The 20,677-nt window shown below is 43.5% G+C and overlaps 1 protein-coding gene across 2 annotated transcripts in view; it reads left to right on the forward strand.

The window, feature by feature from the left end:
- The first annotated feature begins 1,147 nt into the window (after positions 1–1,147).
- The window catches only part of fbln1 (fibulin 1), a 29,701-nt gene continuing 10,171 nt past the window's right edge, over positions 1,148–20,677 (forward strand). The window contains exons 1-15 of one of the 2 annotated variants that reach the window (XM_076733852.1): positions 1,148–1,361; positions 4,950–5,058; positions 6,768–6,897; positions 9,254–9,413; positions 9,888–9,950; positions 10,052–10,138; positions 10,304–10,441; positions 10,532–10,669; positions 11,428–11,571; positions 11,682–11,807; positions 11,914–12,039; positions 12,369–12,488; positions 13,926–14,057; positions 14,171–14,294; positions 19,292–19,437. In XM_076733852.1, coding sequence (XP_076589967.1) covers positions 1,307–1,361; positions 4,950–5,058; positions 6,768–6,897; positions 9,254–9,413; positions 9,888–9,950; positions 10,052–10,138; positions 10,304–10,441; positions 10,532–10,669; positions 11,428–11,571; positions 11,682–11,807; positions 11,914–12,039; positions 12,369–12,488; positions 13,926–14,057; positions 14,171–14,294; positions 19,292–19,437 — 1,798 coding nt within the window. In that variant the 5' untranslated portion in view covers positions 1,148–1,306. Of the gene's footprint in view, positions 1,362–4,949; positions 5,059–6,767; positions 6,898–9,253; positions 9,414–9,887; positions 9,951–10,051; positions 10,139–10,303; positions 10,442–10,531; positions 10,670–11,427; positions 11,572–11,681; positions 11,808–11,913; positions 12,040–12,368; positions 12,489–13,925; positions 14,058–14,170; positions 14,295–14,902; positions 16,492–19,291; positions 19,438–20,677 lie in introns of those variants that run through there. The other variant, XM_076733853.1, reaches the window with a different exon arrangement.

Below are 20,677 nucleotides of genomic sequence, written 5' to 3' on the forward strand. Positions count from 1 at the left end.
CTCTGATTAGACGATCATTTAACCTCTCTCTTGTCACCATGCCCAGAGTCAGTAGACTGATTGAATTTGCAGAGGGCCTTAGTTGGTACAAAATGTTTATAATGCAGTCTAGCAATTATTTCTCCGCTTCTTGCCAGTTCTGGTAGACGTGTGTGTGTGCATGCATGTGTGTGTGGCTTGTTTATACTCAGCTCCCTCTCTCAGTTAATGATCACTTTGGCTGACGGTGGGCCCACATCTGTGGCACCGTTACAAAAGCTTTAATTCATTAACTTTGAGGGGGAAAAGCCTCATTTTCTTTGGTGCAGCTGTGAAATGTAGAAAGTGAAGAGAAAAAATGTGCTCAATAATAGTTCTACAGGGACCTTTGCTGCCACTCTGAAGATGCAAAGGGGATTAAAATATAAGGGGCGATGCAGCACAGAGCCAGGTTCTAATTTGATCGATCACCCTCCCTCAGCTGCAGCAGACTCAAAGGTAGCAAATGAATGCAGGTATTTGCGGACAGTCGCAGTGAGAATGTTTTGATTCCCCTGAATTTCTTTGGGCTGAGATCTCCAAAAGGTTACAAGGCTTACAGTCTGGACAGAGCCACAACAGATTTTTAAAATACCCCAAAACTGACTCCAGATGTTGAGTAATCAGTACAGTCATTAGTCACAGACAGAAAAGTCTACTTTGCCATTGATGGGAAGACAATTTCCATGTGTGCACGCATACCTTACAGCACAGTAGCCTGAAGACACTTGCAATTCCTCCTGCAGCAAATAAAAAATGTGGCAGCCCACATCACCCAAGGTAGTATTTCAGGTCTTATACTTTCCCCACACACATAAACGAATCACTCATATAACACACTTTAGCAGGATAGGCGTTTTGTATAAACATTCTTGACAGACTGTAGCAATAAATTGCAGAATAAACTCACTTCTGGGTATAATAACCAGTCTGGAAGCCCCAAGAGCCAAATTGTATTTTTTTTTATAGTAATAAACTGTAAATGAGCCCACGATTAATGCCGTTCATTTGGAGTTCAGAAAGGAGAAAAAAAAACGGATTTGATTAGCAATAAGTCGGTGTCCGTGGCCCCAGCCCGCCCCTCACGGCGCCATAATTAGACGCTCGTTCCTCCAGTCACGCTGCAACTGCGACTCACTCAGCTCCATCACATCCTCGGACTCAGGCTTTCTTTTTTAAAGGAGCACTGCGGTTTATTCTCACATCCTGCAGCAAAACCACCATCGGTTAAAGCTCGCAGCTCTAGGACGCTTGGATTGTTTTTTTCAGTTGGGTCTCTTTTCATTCAATGGGTCCGTGTGCAGTGCTGCTCTGCTCTCTGTTCGGAGTTCTCCTTGGCCAAGGTAAGTTACCTTTCTGTCAGGAACTCGTGATCACAACTCTGTGACGACTTTTAATGAACCAAGTCAAGCCTGCTACTCGTTTATGATGCTGGGGTGCGTGAATATTGTACTGCAAGATAACTTTAGACATATATTTGTCTAGAGATTTACAGTCAGCATCAAAGTGGTAACAGACAAAGCGTGAGACATGGTGAGGTGATGGATTTGTCATAGGACTAGTTGGGGCATGTGATAAAAGCACAGTTTACAGAGCTGGGTGCTTCAAAGTGTTGCAGGTCTCTCTTGAAATGAAGTAGGGTTAAGATTTCCTATCATTTCATGACCTGCATGCAGAAAAATATCACAGTGAGTGCATGAGAAGGATGACAGTTTGATTTATTTATTCTTTTTTCTGTATTTATTTTTCCCTTCCAACTTTCATTGACACAAAGTGTTACATAAAGTCATTTCTAGTAACTAGAAACTCTTTGCCAGCTACATTGTGCAGGACAAAATCCAGATATTACGTATTTAAATAACTTTAAAATCAAAAAGTAAACTGTGCCCATAACTTCTCTCATTCATTACATTTCGTTTGTGCCACAGCCTCGATTCAGCTTGATTTATAAAGTGATAAAAGCAGATGTCACATGACAAGAGGAGAGTTAAACTGCATTTTCATGCAAGTTAAGAGTTCACTCTTGCCTGGTTTCTTACTTTCTGCCCTGCAAGTCAAAGGCCAAGTGCCCTGGTATGCTGTGAGGCTAGGACTGTCTCACCAGGACTGGACCATCCAGAGTGAGGGGTGTGATTTATACTGGAGCGCACGCAGCAGGGTCACCCAGGCGTGGTATGAGCCATATCAAAATGGTCATGGTCCCCTAGTCTCACACAGGGCAATTTTCACAGCCGGCAGGACCGTTTTGCTGCCCTCTTTGTAGGGAGTTGCGTCACGGGTCAGATTGGAGTAAAATTCAGTCAGCTGTCAGCTCGGCCAGTTATGTGACCGGAACTTTGCATCACATACTGGGACATGTGATGCAAAAACCTGTTCGAGGATGAAATATGACAGTCTGATCTTAAGATAGATACACAGATACATAGCATTAAAACCATCTACCTCTTGTGTAACAGCCTGTTTATATCACCAAGATTGACAGAAACCTCCAAATAAAAGCCTAGAGTGCAGCCTGTGAAAGAGATGCACGCTGCTGTTGTGAAGTCTGGCCCAGGCCAACTACTCTGGCTGGGCGGAGCTCCACCACTGGGCTCATTAAGCCTTGTTTACATGAGGCGTCTAGACGCAGGCAAGCCATGTGCAGCTTTGCCAAGGCAGAATGGTAGCACCAGTACCGCCATCCAAAATGGAAATCAGCCCTCTCCAGACAGACAATGCATCACGGAGACAGAGGGCCGCGGCAGACTGCGCCTGGTTTGCCTCTTTTGATAAAGCAGCACCACAGTTAACTTTATGGCACTTCTGGTCTTTCAATTTAGGTTTGCAGAGCAGCAGACAGCGGTGGCGCTGGAATGACTCTGTGATGCCCAGTGGGTTAGAGTCAGTTATCAGCAGAGAGCTACTGTGGGGAAGAAATCTGTCGGCTCTTCCTGTCATTTCAAATATACATGCTCTGTCCCTGGAGAGAAATATTTTGAGATTTTTATTACTTAGTTAGTGTGGAATCTGGATGCTGGTGCTCCTTGGTTGCCTTTCCAGTTTCAATACAAATTGGGTGTTTTGGCAAGAGGACGTCAGTTACTGGTAATGGTCAAAAACGGGGAAACTTGGATAACTTTGGAGAACTGCTCTATGAAGGTATTTTACTGTTGGTCATTAACACCTTTATATGAGGCATTAATGGCACTCTTTATGTCCATATTGTCAAAATATTTTGTTATAGTCTCACTGGGACATCCTGGTGTTACTTTGCAGACAGATAGAGGTCTTTAACATCCAGAGACAGAGAGGCAGACTCTGAGACGGCCTACTTGGTAGGCCCATGTGAAAAGCTTTTAAAATGCCATCTCATTTCATCCAGCTGCTACAAGGTTTATTGGCCAGGGGATTCTGGGATGTGCCAGACTTCCAGAAGTCAGTAGTGAGTCAGCTAATGTGGCTGCCTAGTAATAAATCCTCCGCCTGTATTCACTTATTTCTGCCAGGTTAATCATCCTTTGTGTGGTAGCAATGGTCACAGTGTTTTAATTCTGTGCTTTGTTTTCCAGTACACTGGAGAAATGACTCAGTTTCTGCAGAAACACCACAAATGTTTACATTAATAAACTCTTAGTCATTGTTATATCTTGTCCATACTTAGTTCTGGGCTGCAGAAGTGGGTTCATACAGTAGAAGCCTGCAAACCCTCCTGAGAGGTTGAGAGTTTTATTGCAATGCTTTGTGGTTGTTGTCACAAAGTTTATCAATGCAGAAACCTGATTGTGATGATGACTATTCCTGCTCATGCTTCATCTTTGAGTTACTGGTTATAATAAAATTCCTCCTGCCCCTCTGGGAGAAAGCAGCAAATCTGCTGCGACTAGTATTCCAGACACTTGTCCTCCCAACCTAATCTAACTTATTATCTGAAGTTGCTGATTCTTGCCAGACTTCTCACGGCAGGACGCTGCTTCTCAAACAGATGGATTTGTTCAGTGCATTTCACAATCACTATTCCTTATGATTCAGAGCACTCTGTCACTAACCAGCAACAACCCGTATTCTATTACAATGGATCAACAAAATTTATTTCACGGTGAGTTTGTTTTCTCTTTTTTTCTCTCGCGGGACTTATTGTTAATAACAATTTTGCCCGCTGATCCCGGTTTGAGCCAAAGGCAAAAAAAGTCCAAGGAGCCCGATCTGCCAAAGCTATTTCACGTTTGGCAGATCACACAAACCACAGGCGAATGAATGTACTTGATGTGATTGCGACGGCTGATTGTTTACAGAGTTGAGGCATTCCACGCTCTCTAATCCACATGAATAAACAGCCAGAACACCACAGAGTTGGTTGTGCTCCAGTCAAAAAGCCTCTCTTGTGTCTGCAACAACATATCCATCATTCATTGTCTTTGGCAAAAAAAAAAATGCCTACAGCCAGTTTAATTTGCCAGACAGATTTTGAATTTTGTTTTTCCATCGTTTAGAGAACGCTCGGCAGCTTGCCTCGGAGGACAATGGCAATATCCTTTTTCGCTTGGGTTAGGTATCCAGTTTTGACCATCATAACTCATTTAATCAGCCAAAACAATGTGTCTAGCAGCATGTTTTGTTTTTTGCCGAAAGAAAATGTCTTTGTCAAAGAAACAATGCTTAATATTGTAAGACAATGCCTCTTACTGTGCCATTTGATATATGTTGCTCATCGTGAACAGATTAAAGGGAAACTGGTCTCAGGGCGAGTGCGTTAACTGCCTTGTGTGTATGTGGCGGGTGTGTTAAGTGCAGATTTGGGGTCTACACATCTCCTGCAATGATTACTGTAGTAAACAAGGCAATGCCCTCCTGACAGTGCGCAGTAAATGGCATGTGCACAGATTCACGCCCTCTTCACCTGTTCATGTGGTACATGCACAAACATACCTTTTGTTTCTTTTTAATGTCCGTAGGAGCCGAACAGATCACGATTGAGGACTGCTGTCAAGATGGCCAGAGACGTGGCAACGATAACGAAGACTGCGCGTCCCTCCCTCTCATCTCTGAGTCAACCACGTGCATGTACGCAGGTGCTATCTGCCACTTCACTGATGTGCAAATCCATACACCATCAGGCTTAAGAGACTTGCTTGGGGCTTAAGATTTACAAGTCATTAACTGCTGCACATTTTCAATCTGCATCACAGAAGCTCCTGCAGTATTGGCCCCAAGGGATTCAGCCTGTACCATGCATGGGGGAAATGTCTGTAGGCCCTTAATATGAGATTGCTTTACCTTGCATCCATAAATCTCCAGGCACATTATTCACTTCACGTGAGAGCAGGAAACACTAATAGTGATGGGATAATAACAGGTCTGCTGGTAACCCTAGAAGGTGTGCTGCCACAGGTTCAGGGCTCATAAGCCAGGGCGATCTGCTGCTGTGAACACTGATGGCAAACACATTTACCATAGCCACCCTAAGTGATCCCAAATTTGTCTAAATTATAGTCTGAGGGGGAAGAGAGGAAAAGGGCAGAGGTTTGTTGGGGGAGCAGGGTGGAAAAGGGTGAGGGGCTCTTTCAAAACCCAGGAATTACCTCAGAGGTGAAGCGCGACGTAGAGGGACGATGGAGAGAGGCAATAACAGGAAATCTGAACGATTACTTCAGACACCAAAGGAAAAAAAATGAGTATGAGCGAAAAAGAGAGGAGAGGAGAAAAGAAAAACAGGAGTGCGGCTGTGCCCTTAAAAGGTTCTGCAGAGGAGGTGCGCGCCTTGACGTGAATTTGAGATCTTCAGTAGTTTATGTGGAAAGAGATTTCTGGTAAGAGTTGATAAAGAGACTTGTTGGAAATGAGAGAGGAGAGGTGAGGGGGTGGCGTTTTATGCTCTCCGTCTTGTAAAGGTGCAGTGAGACAGAGATCGAGAGCAGACAGAAACAGTCACCCACTCTTAACTGATTGGATTACAGAAGAGAACAAACAGAAAATGTTAGACGATACAATAAAATCCCATCAAACACAAACATTAAGCAACTGATATTTTGATAACAATGTGAGGGGATGATCCAAATGTTGCTTTTGGCACTCAAACACCCATCAAAGTAATATACAGTATTTTATTAATCCCGGTGGAGATATACAGTTTATGATCCTCATGCACAGGGAGCTCAGAGGCCAAGGTCGGCTGCAATACTTCCTGTACCAACGTGTTACTCACTTTATGCCCGCAGCAATGTTTGAAATCACATCTGTAACATGTCATCACTAATTTCTCTGGAAAAGTTAGGATGATTCTGCTTTAGTGATGTAACTGACCCCAAGCAAACTGTATATACTGGCAACTGTTAGTCACCCAATTAGTGGCACAGAGGACATGACGTGCTTATCTTAAGGGAGAGGTTTGTTTAAGTGATATTATTGTAACTGCGAATAAGGAGATGTGGAGGTGGACAAATGTTCATCTTGGGACTGAAATGTTGATTTAACTGTAAAACAACAGAAAAAAGAGGCCTTGGGGAGTGCTGCTCGACCCAGTTTAAGGCCAGTGATGTCAGCGTTGCAAAACGCAATAAAATTCCATGCCCTCCTCTGAATTCACACAGGACTTACTCCACCCACTCATCCATGCATTTTTAGTGTGACATCTCTGAGATCCCCATCAGGCTTGCCTCAGGCTCATTTTAATGGGCTACACTTTAAGGCAGAGCTGTATTGCACCAAGGAGATTATAGATAGAGTTGAGAATAAATGCATCACCTGTGTTTTGTGTTTCCTCTTGCTGACAGGGTAGTACAGGAGCAGTGCTGCGTAGCAGTGCTTGAGGATAACATGTGCACCACCGGTATCAACGTGGCCAAAGACCAAGGAGCCTGCGATTCGTTGTTCACCAACACCTGCGAGACCAAGACTACGAAGGTGTGTTGGTATGTGTGTATGTGCACATGCATATGCACGTCTTTGTGTAGTGCATGCGTGCCTTACCAATGAAAAACACTGGATAAAAAGACTCACTGTGTGCACAAAAGGAAATCTCCCCTCTCCTCAATCAGTGTACAGAACATCACTCTGCTGGACAGCCGGTTTGGAGGCAAATGATTGATGAGAACAATAGTGTGTATTTGTGTGTGTGTGTGTGTGTTTGTGCGCTGAGAGCAGGATGAGACATGTCACTCCAGGGAGGAATAGAGCTTGTTGCTGTCAGATACATTATAAATTCAGCTCTGGATCTTGAATCTTCCAGAGGCTCACGTCCAAGCACTTTTCAGCTGTTCTACGTGTTTTTTTTCCTCAACCCAACCCTCAACGTGCCCCTTTATTTTCACAGTATTGCACATCAACACACCATAAACATAAATGCTTGGCAGAATGTAGAAGATACAAGTTGGTGCACTTGCTTGAAAGGATGAGCTAATAGTAAGCGTGAGAGCTTGTCTTTACTTGATCGACTGTGATGTGCAGATGGTGGCTGGTACTTAAATGAGGCCGGGTTATGTGAAAAAGGAAAGATATGGATGAGCAGGAGATGATTTCACCTCTTTTGCACTTTATGTTAAGGTGCACATTTTCACCATTAAGTAGCTGTTTATTAGCATGCATATTAGTAGTGCTACTGGTGCTTTATTAGTCATTATAAAGCACTTATTAATGGCTTATTGTAGGGTTATTAAGGTTAAGGTTAGGTTTGGTAATAGGAGGTTAATGAGAGCCTTGTAGTTATAGAATACAGTCATGCAGAATAAAGCATTAACAGGTGCTTTATAATGACTAATAAAGAGCCAATATGCTACTAATGTGCATAGTACCATAAAATGTTATCAAAGATTGATGGTTGATAGTTAGCTTAGCTTAGCATAAAGACTGGAGGCAGAGGGAAACAGCTAGCCTGACTCTGTCCAAAGGATGCACACTAGCACCAGTGTCTCCTGGACTCCAGCTTAATACTGAAAGCACATACACGAGTGTGCTATCAGCTCAGCTAAGCGTTGCCAAGAGAGTGACTGAGCATTTGTCCCAAAGTGTCAGATCAATTTTTTAACACTTAGGGTGGGTCAATCTGTGTCATAATGCAAGTTTTATTGACTATTTTTTGGCGACATGGGGGCAGCAGAGACACTGACATAACCTTTTAAATTGATATGACAAATTTTTTGGCAAACATTTGTCTATTTGCACATCCAGCTGATACAGAGCGACATTAGCATTCATTTGGAGTCATATTTCTTACCCCCTGACAAATCGAAGTCCAATACTTGCTCTCATATTATTTCGGCTTTTTTGCTTCCACCTACTCTTGTGGGAAATGCCAGGCTAAATGCTACATTCACCAGCTAGTTGCTAATCTGTCTGCCACTCACTTCTGGGCAGGTAGTGTTCTGAGGGTTTTTAGGGCTTTTTGGCTAAAAACAGTGTCACTAAGAGAGAAGTGAACCAAAACAGTTGTCAGCAGGAAAGCCAAAACAATGAGCTTAAAGATGTTGCAAAGCTCTGCAGAGCGGAGGGGAACTGCAGAGTCCAGGGCCCAAGCTTTTATTCCGCTGCTACTGTTGGAGTTGTGCTTTCCTGAAGCTTCTTGAAAACCTAAAAGTTTTCCAGGCCGGTGTCAAGGCCTCACAACACCCACGCTTAGACGAACACAGACAGACAGAGCAGCAGTGAAGTACCAGTACGCAGCTGTTAGAGTTGTAGTGTTTGAGAAACTTGTGTTCGCCTGTGCTATCACCTACATGCTTACATGTCAGGTATATTCCCTCATTTCCAAACCCAAACACACCCATCCCCCACACTCTGCACCTTTCATTCCCCTCCCCGAGTGACTTTTGCATGCTGCCATAATGATTGATTGAGCGTGCTTCAGCCAGAGGGGATGATGTCATCTCATCACTGTCTGTCTGTCTGTCTGTCTGTCTTGCTTACAGACGCTGCTTTTCCTCTGTCTGTCTGTCTGTCTGTTGGAAGCCTGTCAGTTGGCTTGTCTTCTCAATCAGCCTCCTTTTCTGCCTGTCTGGTTGATTGAGAGCTTGGCTTTCTGTCTGAATCACACCTCCCCCCTATTTGACAGTGCAACAGCCTGTCTTATTTACCTACAGTACCAACCGATATCATCCCACAGTCTCCTCTCCCTAGCCTGGAGTTTTGGTTTCTCCTTCCCCGGTGCATTAGGGAGCTGAGTCAGGTGATAATAATCTGTGACATAGTGTCTCTCCTGTCCTTTCTCTGCAAGATGTCTGCATTATGCACCAAAGGTTATTCTGTTGTATTCTGTGCTCGGTAGATGTGCTGTGACTGCTGTCTTCTGGGGAAGGCGGCCCAGCAGCAGGGCCTACCCTGTGACCACAACCTGTCCGTTGGCTACCAGTGTGGCTTGGTGTCCCGGGCTTGCTGCGTGGATGGAGCCACAGGCAACCAGACCACACTCTCAGGACAAGCTGAATGTGAGTGAAAAAAAAACAAAGGCATGAAGTAGGCCAAATATTTCATTTTTATCCCGTTTATTTGCATCAAAGCATGCAACTGGCTTCTCAGTAAGGGTAGAAGAACAGAAAACAATACAGCAAAAGCTGTGCCCAACCACATTCAATTTCTCAAAATACATTGGAAGAATAATCAAGTGTAAAACTCAAAAACCCCATTGGTGTTGGCAAACATGAGCCCACGATGCCCCCTGCTGGACAGATGTGATCATTGCTTTTGGTGTACGCAGGCCATGCTCTGCTAAACTGTACGTCTCTGTTGAGAGGATCTGTGACCTTTATTGATCCCATTAAATAGTAAATTGAGCATCTTTGGGGAAAAAAGAGCAACGTTTTGGATGGTTGAAGGATGCTTCTTAAGATAAGGTGTGAAGTATGTATGTGAGTCATATGCAAATAAAAATATAAAGATGTTGTTTTTTTTCTGTCACACAGTGCAGAGCAAGGATGAAACCAAGGAAAATGGAGATAATTCAGTGTTAAGTGATCTGTGCAAAGGTATTGTAGAACTCATCAATAAACAAGCTTTTTTATATCTAAATGATTAATCGTGCGGAGGCAGTGGTCAGTTATCACCATGTTTGTGTTTCTGTTTGTAGGGAAATGCGCTCATCACTGTGTGGGCAACGATACTTGTGCCTGTTTCAAAGGCTACAAACTCCATCCAGATGGAAAGAGCTGTGAGGGTAAGTCCACGTCTTCCCCAACTTCAGTTTTGAATTGTAGTTGTTTTATTTGCCAGGTTTTCAATGTGTGTGACAAAGGAATTACAGAGAAAAGTTACATGAGTGAAAGTTTTTAGACACAATAGTCATAATACTGCGTGTTGCTGATATGCATGCATTTCACAGATATCAACGAATGTTTGCTGGGAGCCAGCAACTGTCGGGGAGGAGAGCGTTGCATCAACACAGAAGGCTCGTTCCGTTGCCAGAGAGAGGTCAGCTGTGGGACAGGCTATGAACTCACTGACAACAACAATTGCAAAGGTCAGTTTTCGTCTCCTACTGTGTGTGTTTGAGTCTTGTTTTTTTTTCAGGTATTGACACTGGCAATTTTCCTGTGATTTCTTTACCCAGACATTGATGAGTGTGAGACCGGTATCCATAACTGTGGTCCAGAGTTTCAGTGCCAAAACACCCAGGGGTCCTTCCGTTGCCTCCCTAAGGTCAAGTGTGCTGCCGGCTTTATCCAGGATGCCCTCGGCAACTGCATTGGTAAACATCGTACTACTAACAACAAGAGCAAGAAATCTGACATGTGTATTTTAGCTGATTTGTCAGTGGGTCGGCCAGAGTTTTTGCATGGCGTTATACCCATTGGTGCAGAGTGCGGTATGTGGACAACTGACGGCCAAACCTTAACGGTTATTTGTGGTCATGAGAGAATGGCTCCTCATGAATTTGGTGACTCCTTGAACTTTTGTCTGAATGAAAGTTCAATTCCAGATGAAGAGCACATGCTCATCGCTATATAAAATCTTAATGCTTTTGGGGAAATCCAGACTTTTCTTCCAAGACCACCATTTGGTCCAAATTTTCACTCATATACAAGAAGTAATGCAATCTAACCAGCAGATCGTCCGGAAATGTGTTTTTGGAGCACAATATAGCCGTCTGGTTCAGTTCATTTCATTACACATTAGCATGGTTATTTTTGATTTCCCTTCAGAAGTTATGGATGGTACCAACAGATCCCTCCATGCTATCCCACTGGCTCGTTACCTTTCTGTTGAGCTGCTTAGCACACTGATCCAGTACTTAAATGCGGAGCGAGAAACACTGCAGTCCAATAATTGGTCAGAGAGAATCAGACTAGTCAAACAAAGCTTGTCTCCTTGTTATAATGCACAGCCACAACAGGAACTACATGTAGGTATGTTTGCCTACTCTACCAGATAGCTTACCATGAAATTTGGTGGGCATGTTGATGCTCATAGACAGCAATCTTTTCACAATGTCATCTGTGTTTTCAGATATCAATGAATGTGTGAGCCAGACAAGCCCATGCCACAGAGGGCAGGTGTGTATTAATACAGCTGGCTCCTACGTCTGCCAGAGGAACTCTGTTAACTGTGGTCGAGGATACCACCTCAATGAGGAGGGTACACGCTGTGTTGGTACGGCTGGAAAACTCACCATACGCACTGCAGAAAAAAGTATATTACTAACCTTCCGGAGGTGAATATGTTATGATGTTGTCCTCTGTTGATGGCATCCACATCTGCAGATATTGATGAGTGTAAGGGCCCCGAAAAGGTCTGTGAAGGTCATGGTTGCATCAACTTGCTGGGCTCCTACCGCTGTGAGTGTGAGACTGGCTACATCTTCAACAGCATCAAACGGGCGTGTGAGGGTAAGTAGTTGCATCTTCCTCTGCATGTAAACAAAACAAGCCAGTAGTACTGCTCAAAATGTCATTTCAGCTTCTCACTGTGGCACATTTTGACTTTGTGTTTTAGATATTGATGAATGCAGGCACTACCCTGGCCGTCTGTGTGCTCACAAGTGCGAGAACACTCTGGGATCCTACAAGTGCAACTGCACCACCGGCTTCAAACTAGCTGGTGATGGCAGGAATTGTGATGGTAAGATAAAAATCGAGAGAATTGCAACTTTCTTTTGTTTATTGTAGGCTATACTGTGCACATATTCTCAGTCACTGAAACAGTTCCACACCACCTTCAAAAAATACCCACCCTCTAGGCATTTAGTGCAATCCTGCAAAGTCCATGAGATTTCCACCCACTCTCAATAGTCTGTTCACATGAAAACCAAGCATGTAACTGTGTATGCATGCAGCACATATTCAGATGGACCAGGGAGGATCCGCATTTCTGCAGGTGCATCGCTTTTATTCTTCCACTGAGGCAGGATACAGTTCATAATGCCCTGTGATCATCTTGTCTCTGTGTAGATTTGAATGAGTGTGAGAGCAACCCATGCAGTCAAGAGTGTGCCAATGTGTACGGCTCCTACCAGTGTTACTGTCGCCGTGGCTACCAGCTCAGCGACATTGACGGCATGACTTGTGAAGGTAAAATGGACCCATTTTAACAGGATTACGTGAGTCCTGCATTCAGAAAGCTCAAGGTGCTGTGGTGCTTTAGAGGAACAATTTACTATGTGTTAATGTGTACGCTCTGCTAATGTGTATGCATTCATTGAAGCAAACTCAGTCAGTCAATTAAAATATTTAACCCTGTTTCCAAAAAAGTTAGGATGCTAAATAGAAACAAAATGTAATGTTTTGCAGTACACTGAAACCCCATATTTAATTGGAAATAGCTCAAAAACAACATATCAAATGTTGAAACTGAGAAATCTTTTTGTTTTTTGGAAGTTATATCCTCATTTAGAATTTGACGCCAACAACATGTTTCATAAAAGTTGGGACTTTGGCAACAAAAGACCAGAAAAGCTGTGAAATGCTGAAAGAAAACAGCTGGTGGAACGTCTCACAATTAATCAGGTTAAGTGGCAGCAGGTGAGTAACATGATTGGGTATAAAAAGAGCCTCCCAGAGAGTCTTTCTGAAGTAAAGGTGGGGAGGGCTTCACCACTCTGCGACAGACTGCGCTGGCAAATAATACGATTACAATGACAACTTAAAAATAATATTTCTCAATGTAAAATTGCAAAGAATTTGGGGATTTCATTGTCTACAGTACATACTGTCATTGAAAGATTCAGAGAATATGAAGAAATCTCTGTACACAAGAGACAAGGCTGAAAACCAGCAGTGGTCTGATCTTTGGGCCATCAGACAGCACTGCATTGAAAACAGATTCTGTAGAGGACATCGCTGTATGGGCTCAGGAACGCTTCCAAAAACCATCGTCTGTGAGCACAGTTCATCGCTGCAGCCACAAATGCAACTTGTGAATGTACCATGCAAAGCAGAAATGATATATATACAGGTTTTAGAGGTTTGCCAAGTAGACAACGTCTTTTTCAGGGAAGGCCTTGCTCATTTCAGCAATACAATGCCAAACCACATTTTGCATGTATCACAACAGCACGGCTCCTTAGTAAAAGAGTCTGTGTGCTCAACTGGCCTGTCTGCAGTCCCGACTTGCCTCCCATTGAAAATGATTTGCACATTATGAAATGTAAAATACGACGAAGGAGAACCCAAACTGTTGAGCAGCTGAAATCGTACATCAAGTAAGAGCGAGAAAACACTGTACTTTCAACACGGCAGCAGTCGGTCTCCTCAGTTCCCGCTTACAGAGTGTTGCTAGAAGAAGAGGTGATGAGACAGAGTGTTGAACATGACCCCGTCCCAGCTTTCTTGAAACGTGTTGCTCAAATTCTAAATAAGGATCAAATTTTTAAAAACAATTAAATTTCTCACTTTCTCATTTCAGAGCTTCTCCAATCATCACCCAGCTTCTTTGGAAACATGATTGTATGTTTCTCAAATGTCCTCTCTGGTTTGACTGGTTTTTACCTGTCCCCGTGGCATTTTTAGATATAGATGAGTGTGCCCTGCCCACTGGAGGTCATATCTGCTCCTATCGCTGTCACAACACACCCGGCAGCTTCCACTGTTCCTGTCCTGTCAGTGGCTACACCTTAGCACCCAACGGGCGCAGCTGCCAGGGTGAGCTGGCTCCACTGTGATGTTACATGTGACGGTTGCAGGCTTGTGTCAAGCTTGATACAAGTTATTTTCTTGAACGCTCTCAAATCACTTTTCCCCACTTTCCCTCCCAGATATTGATGAATGTGTGACGGGTACACACACATGCACAGAGAATCAGAGCTGCTTTAATATACAGGGAGGATTCAGATGTCTGTCCTTTGACTGCCCGAACAACTACCGGCGTGTTGGAGAGACGTGAGTATCTGGATTGTGTCTCTGTGGCTGCTTTTATGTGTCATCTGTGCTCATAGAAATATGAGAATTAATAGACAGGCATAATAATGCAAACATCAACCGAAGACCTCGCACACAAACACTCACAGAGCAAGGTCCGTATTCGAATTGTCATCCCGCCAAGAGCTCTGAGTACAACAGTAAGCAACATCAGGCCTTTTAGACTGACCCTTATTCATATGTATGGATCAAGGCTGTGCATGTCCAGTATGCTCAATGCTGGAATGACTTCAGGAAAGATTCGGCTGTAGCATGTTCTGTTGTTTTAGAATGATGAAATGCACATGGAGATTTTCTCATTGGCTCAGTTACAGTAGAGGCTGTGTATGACCACCCTGTTATGGAGGCACGGGCGACAGAACGTCTTGCATGATCCCACAGAGGGCACCGTGACTGGCCTGTAAAGTGTCAAGAAGCCGCATACTGATGTTCCTTCCACTGCATGCCATGCACGGCAAATGAAATTTACACCTGGTCTCTCTCTTTTTTCTCTCTGTGCCTGTTTTGTTCTGTCTTATCCCGTCTTGCCCTGCCCCTGCCCCTGCCCCCCCACCCTTCTCTCTTTGCAGTCGATGTGAACGCTTGCTTTGCAATGAATCTGTCGAGTGCCTGGCCATGCCCCTGAGAATAACCTACTACTACCTCACCTTCCCCACCAACATCCCTGTCTTCACCAACATCTTCCGCATGGGCCCCTCCCACTCCGTGGCCGGCGATGACATCCAGATTGCAATCACCGCCGGCAATGACGGCGGTTTCTTCAAGACGGATCGGGTGCCCACCGGCGGCGTGATGTCGGTGGCAAGGCTCATCAACAAGCCGCAGGACTTTGAGCTGTCTCTGGAGCTAAGGCTGCGTCGCTATGGCACACTCAGCACATACATGGCTAAAGTGCTGGTGTTTGTTACCCAGGAGGAGCCCAGAGTACCTTACAATCCCCTGCTAGAATAAACGCAAGAGCTGTGTAGGGTTACACAAAGTACTACACTCTTAAAAAGGATGTGTCATTTTAAATGCATTGTCTCGTAGAGAAAACAGAAAAAGTAAAGCCTCAACACAAAATGCATGCAATATGACCATACAGTACACCGACTACTGTATGTTGTAGCATATAAGGATGTGGCTATAAAACAATATGCAGGCAAATATAAATATAAATTATGGCTTCAAAATTAGTGATAATTATGAGATCAGTATTCATCTTTATAACCAAGGATCATTTATGTTTCTTTTAGTCATGGGCCGTTCAAATATACAAATGTATTTAACAATATGGACTTTGACCCAAAAAGCTAATGTAGACAGATGTTTGGAAACTAGATCAGAGGATTGATCTCACTCTAATATCTCTACGCTAAGCGTGAAGCTACTGCCAGCAGCTGGCTAACTTAGCTTAGCATAAAGATCGGAAACTAGCCTTGCTCTGTCAGAATCCAACAAAATCCACCAACCAGAACCTCTAAAGTTCACTGATGACCATGTTGTGTCTAAACCAAAGTGTAAAAACAACAATTTGCGGTTTTTGGGGACTATTTCTTGGCCGGTGTAAAAACTTCCTGGAGTCTTTCCTGGTTTACTGGGTACCTCACAGTAATATGAGGAGATTCAAAGAAAGTGATATCGATCGTCTCTCTGACTCTCAACGTGAAGGCGAGTGTGTTGATTTCCAAATCTATTTCCTAAAATGCCAAGTTATTAACATTTTCAGACACAAAGAGTCTGGGGCCTTGTCTCTACTACATTAATATTTTTGTAATAAATTAACACAAATATGACTGTCCGACGCTACACGTGTTAAAGATGACACATGATTTTTCAAGAGTGGATATGAAAAAACAATTCAACTCACACAATCAAAGGAACAGATGTTAGACCTGTAGCATTTTACATAATCAACTTTTTACCACTAGGATTAAGGATCATTATTCAGCAGTATAAATTAGTCCAATTGAATGTATCGTCTTGGAGGTAAGGCATCGTGATAGCCGCTAGGTGGCGTTCTAAGTCAGGGCAAAAAATAAAATGGTAACGACCCAAGTCTGCCTACAACTGAGTGTAATTTGATGATGGTTGCATGATAAAGTCTGACATTTTGCAGTATTTTATGGTTTATGTGTTGGATGAACAGTTTTCTATTAAAATTGAAATAGAAATAACACATGTTCAAGTCAAATCCAGTTCTTGATAATGGCACATTGTGGGGTTTTAATCAAATACAGCATAGGGAGCAGCTGGAATGTGAGACCAAATCACAGATGGAGGCATGAACACTTCCTCACACAGTTTCATATTACCATTATTCCAACAGCTTCAGTGAAGGGCAAATCCAATGATGCATGCAAATCTCTAGTAATACATATATTTAAAGTTAAAGGTACATGCTGTGATCTGATTGAAAAAAAAAAAAAAGTCACCTGATTGGACAAATCTATGCACAAAGCATTTTAATAGACATACTAATACTACAAAACAACAGATTTTATTAACATTATTCATATTGTTTATTAATGTTTCCTGATAATTTGAAAGTTTTCTTGAATCATTGATGTTTGTCCACACAGAAATAAACCAGGTGTATTTTAAATGGACTAAGAAACACATAAAGGCCAAATTTCCCATCCATAAATCAAGCTTATTCTAGGTCTAAATGTGCATATACTTCAAATTTCACGATTTATTAAATCCATAAAGTAATTCCACACCTCCAAATTCCAGTCAAAAATGAACCAGATCGGGCCTTTTAATGCATTTCCACTCCCACTCCCCAAACATCAGTTACCTTGCACCGCAAATACGTCTTTCTTTGACAGTTATTTTCTTGCACATCTCTTTAGCTCCCATTACATTTTGGGCTTAATGTAAAATACACAGATTTCCACTGCATACTGCGGGTGTAAACCCCAAAGCAGACAGATAATCCAAATGAAGGCTGAGTAAGTGACATGCGATGGGATGCAGTGGCAAAGGAGAGGGAAATGTGCACCAGCAGGAGAGTATAAATAGTTTGACATGCTGTGAGGCTGCTGCCCAAGGGCTGTGGCTTATAATAACTGTAAATTCAGATGTCCTAGGTTCCTCCTGTCCTGAGCTGTCAGGCCAGTAAGGATGCACTTGGTCCCCAGTGGGGATATCCTTAAAATAAGAACAGAGTGGCGCACAGAAGGTTTTTTCCTCCCCTTTGACATTGAGTTATGGGGCTCTGGGCTCTGGCCGGTGGTCTGAACAATTTGTGGTACGGCAACATCACCGCGCACAGAATGAATGATGCCCTACAGTGTTTGTGTTGGGGCGTTATCAATGTGCCGACTATAAATAATAATTACCAAAAAAAATAAAAGGCCCTACGCTTGACCAGAGGACTTTCATCCAAAAAGTCTGTTTTTCTTTCTGGTCTGAAAGTATTGGGGTTTTTCTCCTGGGCTGGGCCACGTGAGGCACGGGGAGATGAAGAAGACGTGCGTTTGCGCATGCACGCGCACACACAAGCATGTTTGCATGCACAAAGGCACACATGCACAAATGAACATATATACATACACACATTTGTTGCAACCATAAACATCCATTAACAAACATGGAGCTGTTGTTAGCTCCACTTGCTGCCCCTGCTTTGAAGTGCCCATCTGTGTGGAAGGGGGCAGTTCACCCTGGGTCATTATCTTCTCATAAATTTACTCTCTACCCCAACAGAGCTTTCACCTCATCCTCCAGAGCCCCACTCGGGTCTCTCTGCAGCTCAGGCCGTGGTATTATAAACTAGAAGAACATTTTGTGGGTTTGGCCTGGGCCAAAGCAAAACTTGGACCCACCCGCTAATTGCTAATTACAAGCCCCTACCCAGTGGTGGCTTGACTTTTTGTCAGGGGCTTCTCTCCTCGCTCTCCGTGGAAGGAGCCCTGCAACCCAAGCCATGCCTGGGCTTTGAGCTGCAGCCTATAGGTCCCCTGAGGAGCGCCAGAGATCCACGGCCCATGACTCACAATGTGGCTATATGGCTGCCATGCACATTAACTGGACTTATACATGGCAACTTGGCTGTTTTCATAACCCAATATAGCCGTGTACTGACTTGTCTCCTTTGTGAGGACCAGGCTTGAATTTAACATCTTGGATGTCAAAGTCAAGGCTTTTATTTTGTTGCAATAGTTCTCTCATGGTCACAAGTTCCTCATCTTTTCAAAGACAAACTCTTGATTTATGAGGTTGTTAATGCCTCAGAAAACCTCTCTCAAAGTCTTACGCAGCAGACAGGTAGTGAATAGCGATACTTCAGGTGGCGTTAGCTTTAGGAGCCAGCAGGGGCCCTCCAATTCCTCCGACCTGTCACTGATTAGTCTGTGGAATAAACAAAGCCCTAAATAATAGGATGAGAGCTGCCCTGGGGAGAGGCTGGGGAGTTGTCTAGTCATGTTGCTCACAATTTAGGAGTCTTTTAGAACACTCCCTTGCCCCATAAATCCTCCTCAAGAGATTATCTGATGTGAAGCCGGGGATGCTCAGCAAATCCAAATATTTTCCTGAGCAGGTTGTGGATCATTCTCTGTGAGTGTAGTAATTCATTTCCCACACAGCTTGAAATCGTCCATCAGAAAAGCATCAATGGCAGCGCTAGTCTCCACAAGCTACAAAGTTTGGCTTCAGAATGAGTTTTGGCCATTGTTGGTTTATTATTCTTCCAAACCACATAGAATTTGATTGTTTTTGATGTTGACTGCTATATCCAGTATCCCTGCTGTCTTGTGCAGAATTTGTTTGTGTAGCGGCCATTGGAGTGGTCCCGCTGAGTTCTTGATTACGCAGTGGGCTGCTCCCAAGGATGCCCTGTTATTGTGAGCTTTAAAAGCCAAAGGCGGTTGACTCTGAAGTCTTTATTTAGGCATTACCTAAAGGTCAGAGGCCATGTGTGTGTTTGTGTCTTCTTTTTTTCGTGGGTGTGTGTGTTTGTTCCTATCCTTTAGGCTGGCGAGGCTTGAACGCTCTGACACCATTCGCTGCATAAAGACCTGCCAGCCCAATGATGTCGCCTGTATTCTGGACCCCACGCACTCAGTGTCCCACACCTTCATCTCTTTGCCCACCTTCAGAGAGTTCACAAGGCCAGAGGGTAGGTGCAAGCCCATTTTCTATGTCACTACTGATAGCAAAAAATTCTGGCACAATCCGGACAGGCGAACATGCTCATCAAAAGAACATTGCTTGGGGAATAATCAAGCCTTAACAGAAAAGTTGGTCATTTTGGAAGACGTGTATTCCTGTTTTTGCCAAGCATTATGTGAGAAGATCAATGCCACTCTTACATTTGCAGGGGGATCATGAAACTTTAGCTAGCAACTGGTTAGCTTAGCTTAGCATAAAGTCTGGAAACAGGAGAAAACAGCTAGCCTGGCCTTGCACAAAATCATAAATGAGCACCTCTAACACTCACAACTAAACATGTTAATTCATACAAAACCTGAATTGTAACAACAACAATTAACATGTATGAATTAGTGTGTTTTTGAGGTGTTGGAAGGGAGATTTGTTACTTTTCCCTTGTTCCCAGCCCTTATGGTAAGTTAAGCTAACCAACTGGTGGCAGCGATTTTATATTTATGCTACAAATATGAGAGTGGTATCGATTTTCTCATCTAACTTGGCAAAAAGGAGGGATTAGCATATTTTCCAAAATGATTAACTCTTCTTTAAAGACTTGTTTATTCCACAGGGAACTTTCTTTCTAGGAAACATGAATGTTCACAGAATTGTTAATTTTGTAAGCTCTCCTGGAATTTCTCCTGTGCGCCCCTCCATCACCCCCAAAAAGGCCCATATTTGAGGCTTCATTTTTTGACAGAGCATCCTGTTACGATCTCTGGAAACAACGAATTTTAAGACAGCATGATAACTTGTGGTTTGCTAGTGTCAATGTGGTCCTCAGCCATTTTTTCCTCTTCTATCTCCTGTAATCTCTGAGTGCCCATCACATACATTTCCCTGCTGTTGCCAAAATCCATATGACTACCTCTGACCCCAAAGTTAGCTATTCCATGATGTTCTCCATGCAGTCCGGGCTTGGCTGGCCCACACCAGAGAGTAAGTACCATGCTGGTTGGATATGAGTAACCACGGTAATCACACACAGACAGTGACAGCTGACAAGCATCTATTGGCCAGCACGCAGTGCATGTTTCAGACACACTCATGCTCAACGTCACGGGGAGTTAAGCTCTTGTCATTTCTCATAAGCTCTTGCTTGGGGTGTAAAGGACTCAAGGCCCCTCAGTTGAACAACAATACTGAAAAGCCTCAACCTTCCTGTGACCCTCTCAGTGTACAATAAACACAGACCTTTCCATCTCTCATTT

Source organism: Chaetodon auriga, chromosome 6 (genome assembly GCF_051107435.1).
Source record: "Chaetodon auriga isolate fChaAug3 chromosome 6, fChaAug3.hap1, whole genome shotgun sequence".
In the NCBI taxonomy this organism is placed as follows: Eukaryota; Metazoa; Chordata; class Actinopteri; order Chaetodontiformes; family Chaetodontidae; genus Chaetodon; species Chaetodon auriga.